We start from the raw sequence: 21,812 nt of genomic DNA, 5'->3' as shown, positions 1-21,812 counted from the left end.
TTATAATTTATGGAATTAATTTAATTATTATGAAACCTGTGCAAATCTTGTGTTTAATTTTGCGCCTCACAAGTTACAACAGCGCGAATCATGGTAACAGTTACAAACTCAAAGGAGGATCAGGTTTTTTAATAACAGCTCATATCACGAATTACTGTAATAAATAATTGTGCGGATATAGGAAATCAGGTATGGTTATACTATTGAATAATTATTGAATAAAATCAAAATAAACTGTTTCGTTTCATTTTCAGCAATAAATGCCACCCTACTTATCTAACTAACAAAGATTTGCAAAGGATTCTATTTACATACATACACCGTATATTCAATAGGCATATCTATCATTATCACACTATCACAATAGGATAGTACAGACTATTCACTGTAGTATTTCGCAATTGTCAAGATAATTAGGCTAGTGACTTTCGCTGACTGAATCAATTCTGTTCCGAAGATCGCGCACAGTGTATATTTGAAATATCATCGACATCCCGGAACTAAAATTTCCGTATCGACGTGTTGAAAATATGTGACTTTTATTTTAAATCTAAGTTACCGTGACAATATAGAAAAATGCGTACATCGTCAAATTGGGGATATTTTCAATGCAATGAGACGATGTCAGTAATTGGGTAGATAATTTTGGCTCCGACTGATTCCGAGTGACTGCTTTTCAAGGACTGTTATATATACATTACACTTTATTCGTGGTATTTTTTTCACGAGATTGCGATTCTGTAGATCCTAATTTCTCGAATAACTATCAATGTGATACATGCTAGGTAACGTATCGTTTCCGCGTCGTTTGTACTCTTCAATCAAGTCAGTTTTACACAATCAGTTGGCAAATCAAGATGCATCACGTACAGGTGTCGTTGCGGAAAATTAATTTGCCAAGTGTCGATATTATCGCTAAAATCGGTCCACTTAACTCCACGGTATTAAAAAACGAAAGAAAAAAAATCTAGTGCAACACGATCGATTTTACTTTCGGAATTTCGTTTCACTCGTACTATAATCACCATTGTTGTCCGTATTAACGTATTTCTTCGTGTCGACCAAGTGAAAAACTCGTAAGAAGCAAAAAAAAAATCAAAAAACACACTTCGAAGCTCAACACCACGTGTCACTGCGGGGTCAAGAAGAGGTCCGAAAAACAACGCATCGCACGATCTTCGAAATCTTTCCACTTTTTCCGTTTCACCCCTTTTCGGTGTCGGCAAAAACGCCGCTTCAATATTCAAACGGCCCAGAATGACGCGGGGGCAGCGGCTCATTCCTTGGAAGAAGAATTCGGGGATTCCCTGCTGTTGTCGCTGGTGAAATTGGCCAGTCCGATACCAGCCACTTCGAGGTTCGACCCGGTTGGCGAACTGCTGCTGCTTCGTGCCCCGCTCAATTGACCGAGCTGATTAAGCTGACCGGAAGTGGCAGCGTTGTCCGACGGAATGAGGCCCTCCTTCATCCGCTTCTTCTGCTTCATCCTCCTGTTCTGGAACCAGATTTTCACCTGCGTTTCGTTGAGCTGCAACGCCGAGGCGATCTCGATCCGCCTCGCCCTCGTCAGGTACTTGTTGAAGTGGAACTCCTTCTCGAGCTCGGTCAGCTGCTTGTTCGTGAAGTTCGTGCGACCCGTGTTGTTGAAGCCACCCGGGATCCCAGCCAGGGTGCCACTGCTCAGGCAGCTCACTGCCCCCGTTGCCGAAGTCGCGTATACCGTCGTTCCCGAGGTGCCCACCGCGCTGCCGACGAATTCGTTACCGGGGGGGTTCGTCTTTGGCGCTGGAACGGAAACGGGAACGTTTTAGAATCAAATAAAGAAAAAAAAAAAACGGACAAATGCTATTAGGACTCGCCCCCCGAGGAGTTCGTACAAACTTCATTTTTTTTTTATGTCATATAATTACAAATTAACTATTTTCTAACTTTTTTCTTTACTTATGCCGTGAGATCTTGCTTCTCTACAAATTTCATGATTCTAGGTCAACGGGAAGTACCCCACAGGTTTTGATTTGTGATTTTGTGAGTATCATAATATGTTACATAAATAGCTATATATTTTGATGGCGTTGACTTAGGAGCTTGAATTTTTTACATATCCAAGGGATAGTGGACCATAGTATTTGATATTAATTTCAACTTGATACCTCTACCCGTTCTTGAGAAAAATGGTCTTGACAGACGGGACAAGGAAGTGATCCTATAAGGGTTCCGTTTTTACCTTTTGAAGTACGGAACCCTAAGAATGAATCTTCGTGACGTTTCACCGGAGAACACATTTGCAATAAGACAAATCATTTGCAACGGATTAGCGATTCGCGTATGTAGCTTGTCAAATCCACTCTATATTATACATGTAAGGGTGAAATGGAGCGATTCGGTAATTTGGCACGATTCGAGAAGGAGCGGGATGTCCAATATGGGAACGGATTAAGCCGTGATCGCCGCTTGACAGCTGTAGATTGTTCAACACAGCTGGTCAGTTGTTGGGTCATCCTTTACGTCGGTTTGGGTCAGGGTATTCCGGGGGTCGATCGTCGGGTGACGTGACGGGGTGATGGGGTTGCGTATTAGCGCAGGATAGAATTTGATAGCTTGGGTATATGTTCCAGACGTCCAGGACAGCTAGCCCCTACAGCCTGCAAGGACGTAATCCTTACAGAGTAAACACTGACTTCCTGTTTTTGCTGGACATCGACCGATACCGCCTCCTCACTGTTCTGCCAGATTTTATGGGAATATTGAATCGTTTCATCGGCCCTTTGCGATGTTCTTCGCTAATTGAAGGGTTTCTTTCTAAAGGTGAAACTGATTCTTTCTTATTTTCTACGGTTTAAAGAAACGCGAATGTACGAATCACAAGACATATCAATTGATTGTTTTCTTGAATTTTAATAGCTTTCTTTTGACAATCCAGAACGATATGCCTCAACGCTTGTACGTCTATATAGGTATATGCTGAAAAACTCTGCAGTGGTTTTGTGGACATATAGCGGTTGGGTACATTATAAAAATTAGTGGATTATTTAGTCTGCAAGTATGTCGCAGTCAATTTGCGTAATGGAAGAGGGTGAAGGGAAAAAACGACCCGTGGCACCGCCTTTGCATCATCTTACTGATAATATATGCGTAAACTCTCCCTCTTATATTATATATCTAACGTCTCTGCTCTTCTTTGTCTAATCCATATTTTCTTTCCTCGCTGTTGTTTATTTCTGTTTATTTCGTTTTCTCCTGTCAATCTTTTGTACAATGTCTTATATATTACACGGGTGCAAACGTGAAGGTTTCCCTCAGGTATTACGTATTTTCAACGCCTCTTGCGTCCAATTTCTTTCCTCTGAAATAATTCTGAAATTATCTACGACGTTTGTAAGACAATTATTTTTTTCGCTCACAATCGTTATCTCTCGCTTGTTAATTATGGTTATAAACAATTTGGCCAACCTATAGAGCAATACGAATCATTTGACGTCGAGCTATTCATTCGTTCGTAGTTTGCGAGATCGGCGAAAAGGATGAAACTGAAAGGAGAAAAAGAGCGGGAGGACGGGGAAGGGAAAGAGGTGAAAATTAATTCGAGTAGGGGATGAAATAGAGGGATCGGAGAGGGAATGGCGGGGAATGGCGGGGAATGGCCGGAGGTATCGGATGGAACAGGATGATCCGTCTTGTGGCTCATTACCTAATCTTTGGGTGTCGTGCGCAGTCCGGAGACGTTCGTTTATATAAGTATAGAAACGCGTTGGTATAACTTCCACCGGTCTTCAGGCAAAAATGCCGGCGAGTCGGAGGACAAAATAAATAAATAAATAAACAAATAAATGAAGAAGCAAAGATGCTGTTGGTTTAATATTAATACGCGATCCACAGGAAATGTGTCAGGTTGTACTAGACGCGTTTGAATCGGCAGACTGGCTACTCTACACGTCATGACATATTCTAGATAGTTGTATTCAAAGATACTGAGACTACTTTGCTCCAACTCAGGTAATTCATCAGTGGCAATATACTGCAGACTTTAACTTACAGCCGCTAAATTGATGAATGAGACACGAGAGAGATTTCATTCTATTCCATTGGTATATACCGTCGCAGCTAATAGAACTTGGCCAAGTTTATTATACGGTCAGCGAAACCTGCGGCCTTAATGGGTGCACGCAACTTTTCCGGTATTTCACGCTTCTACTTTGACTATAAGTGAGCGATCTCCTCTGGCTAGATAGCCTTAAGTTTTTGCACCTTTTCTAATTCCGATTTTCACCTTTCAGATCAATTAAGCATTGTTTATTGGTATTTGCTTGATAAAGTCATTAATTTCGAAAGCTAATTGCTACTTTCACTTTTCGAATTTAAGTATCTAATTTTTTTACGTCTTTCAATTTTGTACTCGCCAGTTTATTTTGAACGGAGAATTTTTGAAATTTAGACTACTCTTTCAAAGATCCTGCCGATTTGTGCCTTTCATAACTTTATATCGGGGAAATTTGGTTTCGACCGAAAACTTTGTATGATGAAACTAATCACTGACAACTTTCTTATCTCAGGTATTTTTCGAAGGAAGTAACGTTTCCACCATGGGATTCCTTGATATAACGAGGTTTGGAGGAATGGCTTCCAGCCTAGAGCCAGAGCTCAAGGTATTATGAACGTCTATTCCTGGTATCCCATTGCCAACGGGCGATTTAGCGCCGTCTGAAGTATTTTTGAAAATTGAATATATCGCATTAAAAAGACGCGGCGTGTTATGAATAACCGAATATCGATGAAACAATAGAGCCTTGATAAGCGTATAAGTCCGGCTTCACGCTGAGGTAACATAAAAATTTGATTAAGTTTGAAATCGACCATATGTTATAGGTAATATTGATAACATATGTACATAAATTCGTAATTGAAATTTGGAGATTATGTAGTTACAACTATCGATGTAATTGGACTCGCAATGTCGCGGTGAACTTTCAGGTGACGGAATATGCCATGAAACCGACGAACTGATGTTCCAATCAAATAAGCCGCGTAAACGTTTGATCATCATTCTTCGTTAGTGCAATTCTTAATTTCTTATATGCTTCGTGCTTTTCATCCGACTATGTGCACAACTGAGCGCACGTAACGAATCATCTCGAACTCTGTCCTTATCGTCTAATCCTTATCGTCAATTTCGTTAATAATTAGTACCCGTGTGACTGCAGTGCAAAATTACGGTGGAATGGGAGGTAGAATTAAGGGGTAAAGCACAAGTGAAAGGGGTGGAGCCGAGTTGACACGAGTGACGAGGTGAGCTGTGGATAATGCTGAGTCAAGAGAGTCCTCGAGGTCGCTAATTACTACCGCATAACTAACTCCGGCGAGTTTATGCCACGCCGAAACAGTTAGTTAACGTACGACTCCCCTGGGCTGATCTCACCCCCTTTATATCTCACCTTAGTTCAATTTTCAACATCTCTACGACAGAAATCTCGTCATTTTTTCACTTGTACTTTGTACTCTGAGACGCCTGTACATTTGTATATCGATAATCACGTAATCGCGGACTGTCAGACTATCCACAATTGATCGATATTAGCACGAACCACTTTGTCAGGTAGGCGCCTGCAGGCAAAACACAAATGCAAAGACTTGGAGATCTCGTATATACGTATATGTATACTGTACGTACTTGGTGGATCGTATAATTCGGAATGTGCGGTAATGAGGTACTCGTTGTGTGTAATACACGTGCAATTGAGACGTCAGTCGCTTTCACGTTCGTTTAATATTCTCGTTTTTTTTTTCTTCTTTTACGCTCATTCTAATCACGATACAGATCACGTCTAGTACCAACATTTATAATGAGTCTTATCGTAGTTTTATGCGTGCGAGATTAACAGTCCGCTTTGTATATCATACATGTATATACATATGTACGTACTGCAGTGCGGCTGACAATGGGTCGTTATAACGTTTTTTTACTCCTGATAAACTAAGGGAAAAAATTTTAATCCTGCGTTCCCTTATTGCCCAAAGAGATGCTGGATTTCAAATATTGGTACAGGAACGTGTGCTGCAACCTACCGTAGGCGTTACTCCGTGTAATCGGGACTCGGGGAGCGGATATTCTACAAATACAGCTGGGGATGGTTCCGGCTACCGACGGTGATGGCTAGGGTGTTTCTTCAGTCCCGTTTCACCTCGTCCTTGGATGATACGGTTATAATTTTTAAAAAGTTTCCCTCAAAATGGACTCGAGATTTTCATCTTCCGCAAATCAGCACAGTTTCTACGTTATGTATTTTACGCAAATCGTGAACAATACACCGAACCTGATGTACACGTCCGAGTTTTACATGTAAATTATTTTTTGAATATACTCGTTCGTGGGACGGGTATGCGGACGTTTATAAGCATCTGGACATGGCCGGACAGCCATAGATGAACAAAGCGATAAGGTCGTTCGTATAAGCATTCCATTACCGGGTTTTTGCGCTTCCTCTGTGCGTGTTATTTTCCTTTCAGTTCTCTTCTTCTGGTTTACGGTCTATACTCGTCGGTTAAGACGGCGGCATGTGTTTCATAAGCAACTTTATCATCCGTTCCATTATATCGCACATATGTAAGATATATACATATGCTCTTGACTTATTGTCAGTCCAGTATTGAGCTGTTTAGGTTCATGCATATACAAGCGTTCTCTTCACTCGGGCTCAAATTCAACTCTTGACATTCACAGCTATCTGCCCTCTCAACGTCACACGTTATCACGTGGGGGAAGCAGGTGCGTAAGAGCACGTCGTATTATGAGGCAAAACGGTAGCCGCGAAGGTGGATCTCCACCCGAGCCACTCCATCCCTCAAAGCTGAGCGCCGATCTCTTGGCTCTCTTGAATGTAATATTGTGTAGTTGGCTTTTCTCCTGGTAACGGAACACCGATATGCAGGTGTAGGTTCTACCGTGTATTTATTATACACCCACACTGGCTAACTTCCCCCTGCAACGTGCCACCGAATGTTCGCCCTCTCCGCTCCTTCGAGCCCTGTAGTGCAGCGTGCTCGTCGCTGTCGTTCTCCTCCTGATGTTGGCTCACCGGCTTTTAGCCACTGAATAATATTTGAATTGCGTAATGCGCTCTCCGCAGGGGATGACGATGATCCGGTACCGCCGCGAGCAGATGATCCAGTGTGTATACTCACTGGATTGGCTTTTCCATCGCCATGGTAAAAGGGTTCCGATACATCTGATAGCAGAAAGTCAACCCCCATGGTTGTCTGGAGAGTTCAGATTTTCCGTACCGGTAGTTTACTACCCTTGAAGCATAAATTTTTCTCGTCCTGACTGACCCCTTCGTTATGCATGAATAAATTAGAACCCACTTTGAAGAATTATACTCTACATAAACTGGTTCACGTTTGTTTCAGAATGACAACGGCGTTCGAGTAGATTCCACGAACAGTGGCGAGATGCCGATGGTTAACCGTTGAATACCTACGAGTTTTTTCCTGTACAACAAATGGACTGCTCAGAAACTACAAATCTGCGTCAGGTTGCCGAAGCGTTGCGATTGCAGGTCAGTGTCACGTTCTATAATAAGTAAAATACGGACACGGTGGAGAGGAGTGAGTGGATGTATTAGCCGTCGACTTTTTTTTATCAACCCTTGATATAATTGCTAAGTTACTAATAGTGGATTCATGCCTAGAGATTATTACGCTGTACATCGCGTGTCTGTGCGTCGAGCTTTCGCGTTTATGTACTGTATGGGTGCCCATGAAATAAAACGAGGAGAGAAAGAACGTCGAGGCGAAAGCTTGGCCAATATTTTTTAATAGAGTTACTTAGAAATATAGAATTCTTCAGTTATCTCAAATTTTGACTCCTGCTTCGTTACTTTTCACTCAAATACAACTGATATCGAAACTTGATGCAACGACATGCTTTCCTCAAAATATGCGAATGAGCCTAAAATCGGCGAAAGCGAATTTTGGCCTCTGACGATCTCTGAATCGGATTCGCCACACACGTACATACTATTCCGGGTATCGCCATCGGCCTTCGCAGATTCTTTATTGTGGTAGACAAATCGATAAGGTCGGTGTGCCAGCGGTCTCCACTGCGTTTAAGCACCGAGCTGTGGCTAGGCGTCGAGGTTGGAAACTTTTCGACGTCGTCGGTGGGTACCCATAAGGCTGGAGTTTGTAGCGGCAGGCAGGTAGGCCATGGCTGAACGGCCGGCGGGCGCTCGGCTCGAGTACGTAAAATAATAATATTAAGCTTTGTAAGATTTAATCTCCACTGGCCACTGAACGAAGGAGGCCGAATCGCATGCACGACTCTCTGACCCACACCTTCGCTATTACCCACCTTTACGTCGTCACGACGCCGTGGAGTTGAGTTGTACACCTCATGTGACTATGCAGGCTCCGTATATCGTTGCTAATAATTCGTCTGCACGAAGCATATTTTTTCGCCACGTCAAAATAACGCTCTCGAACTTAATTCCGCATTTCGTAGTTCCATAATCCATTTTTGCGGAAATTGCTGGTTAAACACTTACTGGTATACTCTAACGGGGATTAGCAAATCTTGACACTATTTAAAAAAATCGACAAGTGCCGAAGAGCTGTCAATGCCGCAGACACACTAAAAACAAAGTGTCTTTTCCCGCGGACTTGACTAACATATCTTCATGTTTTTGGAAATGCTGCATCCGAATCCAGTGTCAGAATTGCTTCATCACCTCCAGATTTCGTTCGGTGACTCGGAATATTGCAAGATTTGTCGATGTAATACATAACTCAAAATCTAGGGATGATTGAACAATTCTGACACAATTCTGATTATTTAAAATACGACATATGCTGGGCCTGCATAAATGTTCCATAAGAGCATGTATAGATGTGGGGTTCTAGTTGAGCAGAGCAGGACACGGAATACTTGGCCATTCGACTACTGCATTATCATGCCGGCTCGAACCGTGTCGCGGAATATCAACACTTTTAATGGCTGTCGTAAAGGCTTGTACCGTTATATTAATAGCGCAATATTACCAGCCCGTATCACTATCCGTACTCTATACTGCAAAAATCTGCAGAGCCTTGCGGTACTAGCTCAGCCATCTCAAATGCTCTCCAAGACTTAACCAGCCGATGAATTCGAGCTAATTTTACTTCATAGGTCATTCGTCCATTGAGAATTTCGAGGATCTAGTAAAAAATTAACTCAGCGTAAAGCAACGTTAAAAATCCCGGAAAATTGCAAAAGGCGTAGGAAGTTAGTCTCAACAGTCCGCCGGTAGTGTTAGTGTATGCCCAAGCTGTCAAAAGATTTAATTGACATTCCAGAGTAACAATATGGTCGAAGCCAGGCATCCACCGCACGTCAAATTTTTCGAGTGCCGCGGGGGCGGAGGGGTTGAACGTTGTGATAGGTAATATCCTGAGTCATAGTAAAATATGGAAAGCAACCGTCACGTGATATCACTTGGCCCTTTGGCCGCGTGCGTGCTGCAGGTACTAGCCTTGTACGCTACAAATTAGGTGGGTTGCAGGGGGTTGCTCAGGAACTTTTTTTTTAGGGTGCGAACCCGGTGGCTGTAGCTACCCCGCCTGTAATTTTCTGTTCAGAACAGTATTTCGCCTTTCCTTCCTCCGCTTCCGATCTTCCCAAAGGGAAGCAATTTCGCGGATTTTTTTTTAGGCTTCAGAAAACAAAAAAATTTCACGCGGAGCACTCCGGTCTTGCGGAATTAAAAATCACCGCCCCGAGCCACCTCGACACGTGGACGGGTTCGGGGTCGGGGATCCGTTGCCGTTGCCTTTGGCGTTGGCGTTGGCGTTGGCGTTGGCGTTGGCGTTGGCGTTGGCGGGTGGCAGCGGGTGGCGGCAGGCGCGATAGGAACACATAGGAGAACACGCGAGCGATCCTCAGATCCCCTCGGCAGATATCGGCCGCTCACTCACGCGTCCGCTGGCCCCACTAGTCCTGGTTTAACGTGTGGGTTACATACACGTGCAGATACCTGGCTGCAGTCGAGGACTAGCCTCGAGTCCACTACGAGCGACTAGCCACAGCTAGGAACCCTCCAATGCCCCACCAACTTTATATTCCCAGGACGAAGCGCGCCCGATGTCGTTACATCCTACTCTATGGTTAAGGTCCAAGGCTCAACTTAGGTGGTAGATACGCGGTAAGCTTATTGCAGTGGTCATGGCATTCGTCTATGGACTTCGCGAAACAGGGTCCGATGCTCTACAATTTTGGAATTTCTGATCACGTGCGGTTGTGCAATTTCTTTGCTTGACCAAAACATCACATGTATTAGTAGATGGTAGGTATGACGTTTATCTCGGAGGTAACGTTTCAACCCTTATATAAAATGCGCGCTGGAAATCAACCGTGAATCAAATATATATTGACATTTTTTTAACAATGTTTTTGACATTCGGTCAGAATCCCGAATCGAGGAAAAGAGTCTTAGTTTTATGAATCATACACGAATGAGGAACTTGCAAGACCGTAAAATGCTGTAGTATTACCTCTATGTGTTTAACCTTCTACTTCTTAAACTACAAAATGAATTGCTCTTTATTTCATTTTCTGGAACGAGCGGAATCGTTGAATTCAGACCTGACGTTATCGGAGCTGCCGTATCGAGGCGAGCTTGATGTAATGGGTCTGATTGGTGCCTGCTTGTACAACGTAGAAGCAATAAAAGTGCAGGTCAGTTGTTTGTTCGTAAAAAATAACAACGCCATTACACGCTTATTGGAATTGCATAAACTTGGGCAAATTCTCACTAATTTTTGGTTAACCGTCTAGAGATCTTTAGGAAAATTGAAGAATTTTTCCCAGTTCTGTTGGATATTAAATACCGCTTTCAGAACCCTTCCGGTCCTCTCGTTTTCTGTAATGCCATGAAGGGTTCGCCTTGACGAATCGTGAAAAATAGACTTCTAAAATCAGGTTTGGAAAACCGTCATAATCCAGCGTGTCGCGATTCGTATCGCAATGGTCACATCAGCACTTGAAACGAACTCCGTAGTCACGATTCAACGTTAAACAGGCCGTGGGCCAAAATTCGACATCTTTGAAGGAGAATTCTCGGGGTGAAGAGGTCGGTGTTGAAATTCCCGCAAATGAAGACTAGGGATACTGAATTGAAAATTTGGAGTTTAAAATGTGAAATTGGTGTTTGATTACCGGAGTGCCTTACATTGGATTCTATCCACGCCATAATTTGCATAGAGAGGTACATGTTTCGCTGTGATATCGCTGACAAAATTTGAAAAATGATTTCAGTATGTGACAGTCATTTGTGCAGAGTCCTATTTGGATGCAATTTTTCGTTCGGAGTAATACTGGGTATATAAACTTGTTTTTGTAATCTTATGGGAAAGCATGCGGCAAATCATTCTTCTAGAACCTTTGTAAAACTGAAGGAATTTTAAAATATCGAATTGTATACAATTGTTCTGTAAAATGAAGGTAATATTTTCTTCTGCCCTTACTTCAGGTGCTCTCTGAATATTTTTCGAAGTCACGATTACTGATCGCGTCGAATCGAGGATGGCCGGATGAAATATTAAACCATGCGCTCGTATCGGCGGTTGAGAACGTCAAAGAGGCGCCGATTTGGCGGATGAATCCGTGAACTAATCCGTGGATAACAGGTTTTCTACCTGAGCTGGTTCCGATACGCGTGGCTACTTGTACAGATAACCGAACATATATATCGGACGTATCAGCGTCGCGACGCTGAAGAGTCTAACCAGATGGGCGTGGCGGTAAAATCCTGGGAGGAGAATTTCGCAGAGATTTGGTTGGACGGGTCTCCCTGGTTCCAGACTACAATAGAGTTTCTGTACCATGGCCAGAACGTCGGATGGGGTTCGAGTTGCCCAGCGGATCCCCGCGTCGCGTCGCTTCGTCCTTCGGGGTTAGCAAGGTCCGATTCGGGTCGCACCCTCGATGGAGGCTCCGCGCAGCGTCAGCCGTTCCCTCCCCGATCTATCAAACTTGGCTCAATTTCTTCTAGTGTTACCCAATAATGCTATTTACCGTTCGGATTATGCCTATGACCCATCCTCTTGCAGCCCTCGTCGCCTAGGATAACTTGTGCCTTCGATTTTCGCCCAGAATTATACTTGGAGCTATTGGAATCCGGGATAATAAGATAGTGTGATTCAATAGTTCGTTTGAAACAGTTAAGAGTAAAAATCAAGAGAGAACTTGAACGTCGATGAGGGTAGCATTCCATTTTGTTCTCGTTTCTTCATTTTGCTGACCTTAACGTCGCTATTAAAAGTCGCTGTCTTTAACAATTACTAATTAAACTTATTTACAAAAATCATCGAATGCAACGGTTGAGCTTAACCTTTTTGAAAGGAGTATGTATTGAGTTGGTTCTCGGCAATTGAGTATAAATTTCTCAAATTTAGTCCCATCAATGGGTTGAAAATTAATAATATTATAACCTAATGTACACTTATTTCAATCAAATGACAGAGTCCAAGTGCTTACTTGAATCGACCCGTTTGTATCATAACTGTACCGATGATTACCCGCGAATTCCTGTCTTCAAATATTTCGTAACGTGACTACGTAATGGTATGTCGATAAATCTTAACGGGAATTTAAGAGTTTAGGAGAGGCAACAAGTTGCAGGCTGGTAATTACCAATTATGAAATCAGTAGGGTTTGAGGAGGGGTGCGGGGGATATTTAAAGTTATGAGTCTAAAGCGGGGTTGGTTAGTCGGCTGGTAGGTCGACCTAAACGACTATGGTTGACGTTATTACGGTTTGCATGTCGCGGTGCAATGAGTCTTGGCGTTTCACCCTCGTACAACGAACCGTAGGCATTATTAATTCGATTATAATGAGCTATTAAGCTCGTAACCCGCGTAATCCAGTCGCAAGCCTTGTTGAGTACCTAAACCCGTTCCTAACACGAAACGTTTTCAAGTGCTTTTGAGCGATTAACTTGATATACTGAATTGAGAGATCCGATTCCGCAATGCTCATGTGTGGTTTTAAATATGTGACCACCGCTGGCGATAGTGTAAGACATTGATGGAATTAATTTGCTATTTTCGAAGCAATTACCGGACACGGGCATATATCAATGACTTAATTCACGAGAGAAGAGCTTTCCGTCGAGCTCCAAGCGGGACATCTGTCAGTTCCCGTGACGCGGAGAGATCATCGTGAACAAAATTCCGATAGTGTAATTAATCAAACAAAATAGCTTCGTTCTATATTGAATCTGAAGTGCTCGATGCTCACTCCGTTATCGTACAAACGCGTGCTTTTCGCCGCAGTCACGCCTTTGGCCACTCCAAAGTGATACCTTCCCGCTTAGCTAACGATCGTTTAATATATTAATTCAATTACTCAAGACCGTATCTTACACTTGCTCGTGTTGTGCCTCTCATTCTTCTTCGATTCAATTGCTTTTATTTATTTCTCGTCAAAGGACCTTAGAACCTGATTGTGTTCTGCTGATCACCGTCACCCGTGTCAAGATAACGACTTCTTGACTGGCTAGGTTAACGTGTTAATTGATCCAACGCGTTTAACTGCGTCCCTATACTCAGTTCCCAACAGTTCAACACACCTAAATTATTGTCCGTGAGAGATTCGATGGTGGAACAAGCCGCGGCGCCAGTCTGCAGCTGTCACCTTTTGTCGGATCGTTGTTCTCATGCGTACAGAAAAATCAAGATGCGCAGAATTTTTCACGACCGAACGAACTCTGGAAATTTATTTCTCGAAGATGATCCTTTCTCGATTCCAGAGGGGAAAAAGAACAATTTTGTATCCCTCACATCATGTGTCAACAAAAATTTTTCTTCGAGTCACCACCAATTGGACAATGTGACGAAGATTCTACCGATTAATTCTTTTTCGATACACTCCACAAGATATCCAATCAGTGCGGACAATTAATTGACACTTGTAATATCTTCGAGATAAAGCTGAGCAGATGAGTTGGCGGGTTCAGAATTGATCTTAGCAACAGTAGGTTGTTGGACTAGAAGAACTTGGCTGTCTGTCCATACAATCAATAGACGTGCAAGATTTCTGCGAAATTTTATCAGTCAACCCTCGACGCGTCTTTGGACGATTTCTCATATCTTACATGGCTAATTAAAATCCAAATTCAACTGCACCTGGCCCGAGGTGTCAGACAGAAGATTCTGACAAGTGGACAGCAAGCTCACTGCTGGTGCACCAAACCAACGACCCGTGTCGAGGATATACGCAGATATAATATCGCTGATATACCTGGCTGAACGAGTCGAATAAAAATCGGTGATTAAACCGGATAGAAAGAGAAAGAGAGAGAGAGAGAGATAGAGGTTCTCGTGTTATCGAACAACTGGACTACTGCAGCGTGCAAACCTTGTCGGTGAAAGAGATATTCTGGCATATTTGCATCCGGCAAAACGACGAGTCTACTGGCGAACAGAGGTGCAGGAGAGATTGCATGCGGAGGGTAGCTGTGTTTGATTTATGGCCTTTGAACAACTGCGGGTGCGTAAACGATTGTGCAGGACTGCCATATACCTACTCTCGGGTGGGTGTAAAGTAGGCACCGCTGCATGCAAGGGAGATACTCGAGCCTGTGGTTACGGTTTATGAGGATGTGTGCAGGTTCCCTGTTAGAGTTCGGCTTATCTGTTGCATTTGTTACCGAGTGCATCGGCATTCGAACGATCCTGTTTGCCACCAACACCCCGACGATAAGAACATCTCAGGTAAATAGCGGGAGATCGAAATTTAACACCGAGACATCAAATGCGGTACGGAAGTACCCTAAGGAAACAACAACTTGCGTTCCGTTTACGACTAAACAGTGAATCAAGTGGGTGGAAGGACATGGAAAGGACAAGGGTCAAGTAAATTTTCCGAATGTCTGGGCGCAATATTGTCTGCATGAATGACATGTCAAATTTCAACGCCATCACGAGTCGTAAGTGAATAAAAACCGAATATTACTAATTATGCAATCACAAACCAATTTACTCTATGACCTGACATTAACATTTCTTTTTCATTACTGTAATAATTAGTTGCTGCAGATGAAAATTTTTATGATAGATTCACTCAAGGATTGAAGAAAAATGTGGTTGACAAAAATAATAAATATTCAACGTGTCTAATGTATGTGAATGTTCGTGTTTTTTTTTCTGTTTGGTAGAAGGAGTTTTGGGTCCAGGTAATATTCTAGAATGTCTCCAGCAGGACCCGAAAGTTATATACGGTCTCTGTCCAACACTAATTAGAAGATTAGAATCGCACCGTTCTACTCGAGCTCATTTCCTGGCCCACCAAGCCTTCGCAGTCCTTTGAACGTGGTTCTGGTCCCAGAGTATATCCTAAGTATGAAATCGTTATTACACGCACATCTTCTACAGGTTGAAAATGTCCCAGTGATAAGTAGCCTCGGAGTTGAGGAGGTAACTAACATCGTGACAAGCAACTGCTAGCGACACGCTATGTTAGGTACGCGGTACATGATCCCGAGGGATCGCGATCGTGACTCGACTCGGACACTCGGCCGTTAATTGTCAGCAAGAAATCACTTCCGTGTATCAAAATGGTGGTATCATTGTTCGATTTTTTTTTCCGGGGCCACGTCTTTTTTCCGTCACTTTTAATCCTTCGTCAATTTTTCTATTATACTTAGCATGGTTTTTCTTCCCATTTGAAACGCTGGTGCAAGAAATTAATTACATCGACGATTCGCGATATTCCGATCTCCGATCAACTAAAGTCGGAAGGCTATGCTCGTGGGGCGTGGTGTGAAAAATTGTGAACTCGGGCGTTGAATGATTCCGCAATTTCCCGAATCGCTCCACTTCTTCCCATCCCATTGAAACTTAAACGAATCTCACAAATCACTTTCGTGTTAACGATCTATACCGGACCGCCTTTCAACAATTGATAATTTTACGCTCGTTGGAAGGCACGGTTGAAAGACAAGCGTAAAATAAGCTGAAATCCTTTGGCCTATCGAGACACAGAAGAAAGCGCCATTCATTCACGCTCAAAAACAAGCCCAACTGATCTAACAAATCCGATACCCCTTTTTTTAACCCATCTCGTTTTTCATATACAAATCCTTACAAGCTTCTTGTACAATCGACACTCAGTACGAACGATCCTTACCGATCTCATCTATAACTTACCCACTGGTTTTGGCACGTTTCTCTTAACTTGCATCCATTTATAGGTGGGCACCTGAGCTTGCTGTTGTTGTTGCTGTTGCTGCTGCTGTTGCTGTGGATGTGAGTGGCCATGGGGATGCTGGTGATGGTGCGTATGTGGATGTCCGAGAGGATGGTGGGAGTGGTGCTGGTGTGCGGACTGCTGAATCGAGTGATATCCTGTGGGGTCGGGAGTTTCTTCCTTGTAGTGAGCAGCGGGATGACCGGGATACTCCGACTGGTGGATGGAGGACTGGCCATAGTGTAGAGCGTCCTCGGGGAGCTGGTGAAGGTAGTTGGAGGATCCACCGAGAGTGATCTGGTAGTCGACCTCGTGATGACTAGATTGCTGATGATGGATCTGCTCGTGCTCGGGGTGCTGATGGGCCTGGACAACGGGAACGGGTTGGTGGAGGCCCGGCGGATCTTCCCTGTACCCGGTCGGTTGGATGTGGTAAGTCTGGGGGTGGTGCGGGTCGGCGTTCGGAAGACAGCCGGGGTGCTGAGCAGGGTAGGAGGCATAGTCGAGGTTGGTGTAGCTGAGCCCGTTCTCCGAGGATATAATGGCGGTCCCGTCCTCGTGGAGGACGGCACCCGTCGGCGAGTAGAAGCCCTGGGGTGGAGTGCTGGACGGCCCAGACTCCCCGGAGGGTAGAAAGGGCTCCGAAGACGAGGATGAATACGGGGCGACCGCGGTCTGGGGATAATAATGGGTAGTCGCGAGCTCGGGGGACTGCGGAAGCGGCCCGTGAGCGGCGGGCTGGTGGCCCGTTTGTCCGGCGAAACCGTAGTTCGGATAGGAGTCAGGCTTGCCGTAGGTCCCGTACATGCCCATGTCCATCATCATCATCCTCCCGAAGCAAGTACATTAATCCGACGGCTATCAGAACCCGGGAATCCGCGCCGGCCGAAACCACTTCGCCCTGAGCCGGCGTGAAGCCGCGTTTTCTCGCCGAACTCCGCGTCCGTCCGATTAATTAGGCCTAATCGTCCGGCGGACGGCACCGGCCTCGGCACCGCGGCGGTGTCCGTCGACGCCAGGCGATCAACCCACTGACCTCGTCACTTTTCCCCCGTGTCAATCGACGCACAAACGAGTCTCCGTATCCTCCGCACTATTTGTCCTACGCGATTCACTTCACTCTGAACAGTCCTCTTTCTGAGGCGCTGAGCTTGGTAAGCCACTTCCAGGCGATGTCTGCGCGGCGTGACGACGCCGATGACTGTCCGGACCAATATCTCAGGATGCGGTTTTTCCGCCCAGCGACGGACGCGGAATTGTCACTCTTGCGCGATTCGCGTTCAACCTGCGGTTTCCGCGGAACCAATCGCCACACTGGGACGCCGTTGAACCAAGCGGAGGCGAACCGATTTGAAATTCAACTTGTGCGGATGCCGCGGAAACTTTGGAGCTAACTCGATGGCAGCCGGTCGAAGAACGCGGCGGTCGAACGCGGTGGCGAGTCCACGGGCACTCGTGCTTTGAGCCCGCGCACCAGGTGCGCCGCAGAGTATCCCCTGCCTAGGTGAGGATCAGCGTAGTTCCCGGGTTCGGGGAGACCGGAGGAAGTGGCGGAGGGTCGGGCCTGGGACCACGTGACCTTCGGTGGGAGGACTCGACCAATGGGGAAAGAGCTGCGCCGCCGCCGCTCTCCGGCCGCATGATGGATCGGCCTCAGATTCTATTTTCATTCCTTTTATCTCCCATGCTGCAGTTGACACGTATCGTATATATGTATATACGTATATACAATGCCCCCGGTAATATCGGTGCCACCTTCCTTCGGCCGGCGACACCCGACCCGACCAAACCCAAACCCAACCCCACCCCCACCCCCAGAGTCACCCCTCCAGCACCGCGATACATACGTATGTCGGCATCCCCTTGGCTTCCTCGCTCTCTAGGTCTGTGGTTTTTGCTTGCTTTTTCTCCATCCATATGCATTTTAATTTCGCAATCTTTCGTTTACCATCGGTCAATTTGGGTAATTGAGAATTTTGTACGGGTTTTTTTCACTGTCTGGAGTTTACGGAATAGTCGAACAGATTTTGAGTCTTGCTGTTCAATTTGCGTTGAGCGATGATGAAGCAAGCTGATCAACCCTGTTACTTATTCTGTTGTCTCTAACAAACCCGTAGAGCTTTAACGTTCAGTAATAAGTCGAATCGGTACTTAGCTATGTTGAGAAAATTTCTTTTTACGGCATGGGCATTGAAATGTCCACTTTTTGTGGCAGTTTTCGTTTCGTAAAGTGACGCTTTATACGGCAGCGAACCAAGTTGCGGAATAAAGTCCTTATTCCGCAGTTTTGATGCGCAGTTCAAAGTGCGCATCCCAAACTGCTGAATAAAGTAGCTTCGTCGAACAGATCGCGATATAACCTCACTCTTCGTTTTGCTTTTCAATGCCCATACCGTAAAAAATATTGTATGTGGCATGCCCGTAAACCGTTTTTTGGCTCGGATAATTTCCGTACTCGCTTCCGGCTCGCCTTCAGCTCGTCCTGAAATCTCTATCCTTGCCAAAAAAACAGGCGGTTTATTTAAAAGTTTCTTACAGCTTAGGCGTGAATGAATGTAGTCATCCAACGTCGTTGATTACTTAATGAGTGTATCTTGAAGTGTTTTTAATTAGAAAGTGGTTGTGACAAAATGGTTGATTTAGAAAAAAAAACCAAAAAGGTCAAATTTAACATTGCGGGCAAGAAAAACAAATTTATATCAACCGTCGGTAGAGACAACAATTTTCTTGCTTAATGCAGACTTCAGCGACAGTTTTCTTCCAGATCCTTAGTTTCATTGTGTACGCTGATACCATACTCACGGAAAAAACCTCCAACTTGGGTATAAATTCGCACCCCCAATTCACTGGGTTTTTCCGTGCGGGCAGCATCAGCAGAATTGTTCAATTTCTACAACACAGAGAATACCGATGACTTTTTCCTCTTCAATTTCCTAGTGTAAGCATTGAATCTTTGGTTACAGAAGGTGTGGACATCATTATACCGCTTTCTATGCAAAACAGTATTCATTGTAACTCGAATGAAAATTCGGATCGTAAGTTCATGGAACTTTTTCTTACAAGACCAAATATAATATTTTATCAAACATTAGCGTCAAAAAAATGTTCTCGCAGTTGATGATCGTAGAAAAGATAGTTTCTTTTGATTAGGATACGAGGTTGCAAATCAGTATCTCTTCTTATTGCGGAATATTTCGAATTCATTACATCTTCTTTATTAAAATTAAATTAAAATTACCGGAATTAAATTACCACCGTCCTAAGAATGGATGAACAAAGTTCATGTTTTACTTATTACAGTACACGCAGTAGAAAAAGAGAATTGTTTTTGAGACGTTAATTTTTATATTACACTCGCTGCTTAAGTATATTCTTTAGCTGTTATTAAGTGCGAACATTATCGACCACGAATTTTTAGTGTAATAAAATGTCAGCCTTATGGAACGGCGACGTGTGATTTTCGGTTGGATGTTAATCGCGTTTATGAATAAAATATTCCTCAATTTTCTCGCGAGCCCGGCATACGGTATACAAACGCGTTGAAAAAAGGAACAGCCTGCACCCTCCTGCGGGTCGTCGTAGCGGCTTACGAAATAATTTGTGATTTTCCAGCCGGCCGATGAAATTCATCATCTCCATGTCAACGCTGCTTTCCCTCAACAATACCCACTCTTCGCTCTTCAAGAGATTAGACGCCGATTGAAAGCCGATGCCGAACCGATTTAGACTTTCGACGGCCCCGCCTCACGTTATACCCATCGTTCGCCATATATTCGCAGGAAATTACTGGATCTCTCAGTCGGTGAGTGCCTCTGCTGGTATAATACGCATATATATACATATATATCTACACCTATTCCTAAATAAATATGTATCTACCCGAACGAATATGGAGATTCGTGTATACGGGGTGACTCCGATAATAACGCGTGTAAAACAAGATGTGAAGCATAACAATTTCCGGAACATCGAATTAGTATCTACTCGGACTTTTCATGTACGATTCAAATTTTAATGGAATCTGTTGTAATCTTTACGTGAAGAATCGACGAGACCTCGAAATACTCAGTTTTCGAACTGAGAAATCACGGCGTCCTCTTCTTGGAGAAAATTGTTGACATTTCTAGCTTCTGCTACGGTTAACCGATACAAGAGGACCCTGCGTTTTATAAGTTCAGGAACACCCTGTACATGGCTACGTGCCTCGGCTTTCGGCCGTTTTTTTCTTTTCCTTCTGGCACTATTCAGCCACCGCCCAATCCATCTTGTTATGCAGCCGTATTCTGCGCTTTTTCTTGCGCGAACTCGATCCCTAGACACTGGAGTGTGAACATAAGCTGTGAAACGTTTGCGGAAAGAATGGTTCACTTTCGGGTTGTCTCGGTTGTATCTTGAAATTTAAACTCCTCCCAAATCGAGGACAGATTGCACATACGATGTAGCAATTTCCGATTTGTCATGGGTTTTACGTATACACGCATGCAATAGTCATGGGAATTGTAAGTGAATGCTGTATCAGGTATACCATAAAAAATCTGTTGATAATTTGATTTCAATAAAAAATAATTTCTTCTTTTTGCTCAACTAGAAACGTGCCTTCAATTCCAAAGATTTACTCAAATATAAATGGGTTGAGAACGGTGACGTGTATAGGTATCCATTTACGCATGTATTGTACACAGAATGACCGCAGTACTAGTCTTGCTACTGGATTAGCTCCTTTTCTGTGCTAAAGATTGATTGGCCGGTATATATCTACCCATCGAGATGTTATTTCAAGCGACAAGCTGCGAATAAAATGGCCGAATTTTTAGACTCAACCCAGCAAGCGGCAGCCATTTTAGGTGGGAAATTCATCCGTCTGGAAATGAAAGAACGCACGGAAGTGTTCCAACCCTCCAATCTGAGTATTTCGGAGATGATCAAAGGATCGATAGAGATGAAGGCGTTTTTGCTGAATGTTACACAAGAAGATGCGAAAATTGAAAGTCTCATTTAAGAAACTCGTGCCAATTGTTTCGGAGGCATCATCGATACCTTTGCACCAGCATCACTCAGTTGTCCTTCAAAGGTCCGTAGCCTGATGCTGAGAACGTTGGGTCTGGAGGTGTCCCGCTGATTCACGCACCCGTAGAGGGTCCTTCTTTCAGGACTTCGAAACAAACCGTCGAGGGAAGGAGATGGCAGATGAGAGGACGCCGAGGAGAGAGAAAGGAAGCCTAGGACTTCACGACGGGGCCACGAGACATGCACGTCCTGTGAGTTCAGTGACAGGATGACACATTCCACCGTGAGAGATTCGAGCCATGTTCTGTATCAGGAGTTGAACAGAGAGTCGGCCAGTGTAGCAGTTGGAGTCTGGCAAAGGAGCTTATGGCAAGGGCGCCACCTGCGGCCACCTGCGGCCACCCGCAACCACCGATCTTACCTAGCACCAGGTCGAGGAACCGCGGCGAGCATCGCCGAGACTCGGAGCTGGCGACCATCCTGACTGGACCGACTTGCATCGCCCATCTTGATCCTAATCGAGACGTTCCGATCAGCCTTATTCCTCTGACCGTTCGGCGCATGAAGTCATATCTACCGACTTCTCTCTCC

The 21,812-nt window shown here is 44.3% G+C and overlaps 1 protein-coding gene across 1 annotated transcript; it reads right to left on the bottom strand.

Annotated features, from left to right (window-relative positions):
- Nucleotides 1–1,108: 1,108 nt before the first annotated feature.
- Nucleotides 1,109–17,677, bottom strand: LOC124411214 (homeotic protein labial). Its single transcript, XM_046890247.1, has 2 exons — nt 16,175–17,677; nt 1,109–1,785 (listed from the first exon to the last, which is right to left on the bottom strand). The coding sequence occupies exons 1-2, from the start codon at nt 17,040–17,042 to the stop codon at nt 1,277–1,279; spliced, it is 1,377 nt and encodes a 458-aa protein (XP_046746203.1). The 5' UTR covers nt 17,043–17,677; the 3' UTR covers nt 1,109–1,276.
- Between the last annotated feature and the right edge of the window lie 4,135 nt (nt 17,678–21,812).

This window comes from Diprion similis, chromosome 1 (genome assembly GCF_021155765.1).
Source record: "Diprion similis isolate iyDipSimi1 chromosome 1, iyDipSimi1.1, whole genome shotgun sequence".
Lineage (NCBI taxonomy): Eukaryota > Metazoa > Arthropoda > Insecta > Hymenoptera > Diprionidae > Diprion > Diprion similis.
Note: the sequence above shows the minus strand (reverse complement) of the source record. Positions and strands in the feature narration are given on the sequence as shown.

What these genes read in the sequence shown, in the direction of transcription:
- LOC124411214 (XM_046890247.1), bottom strand. Translation starts at nt 17,042, where the DNA reads ATGATGATGATGGACATGGGCATGTACGGGACCTACGGCAAGCCTGAC. An exon ending in AAACGTGCCAAAACCAGTGG is followed by an intron (nt 1,786 to 16,174) that starts GTAAGTTATAGA and finishes TTTCCGTTCCAG; the next exon opens with CGCCAAAGACGAACCCCCCC.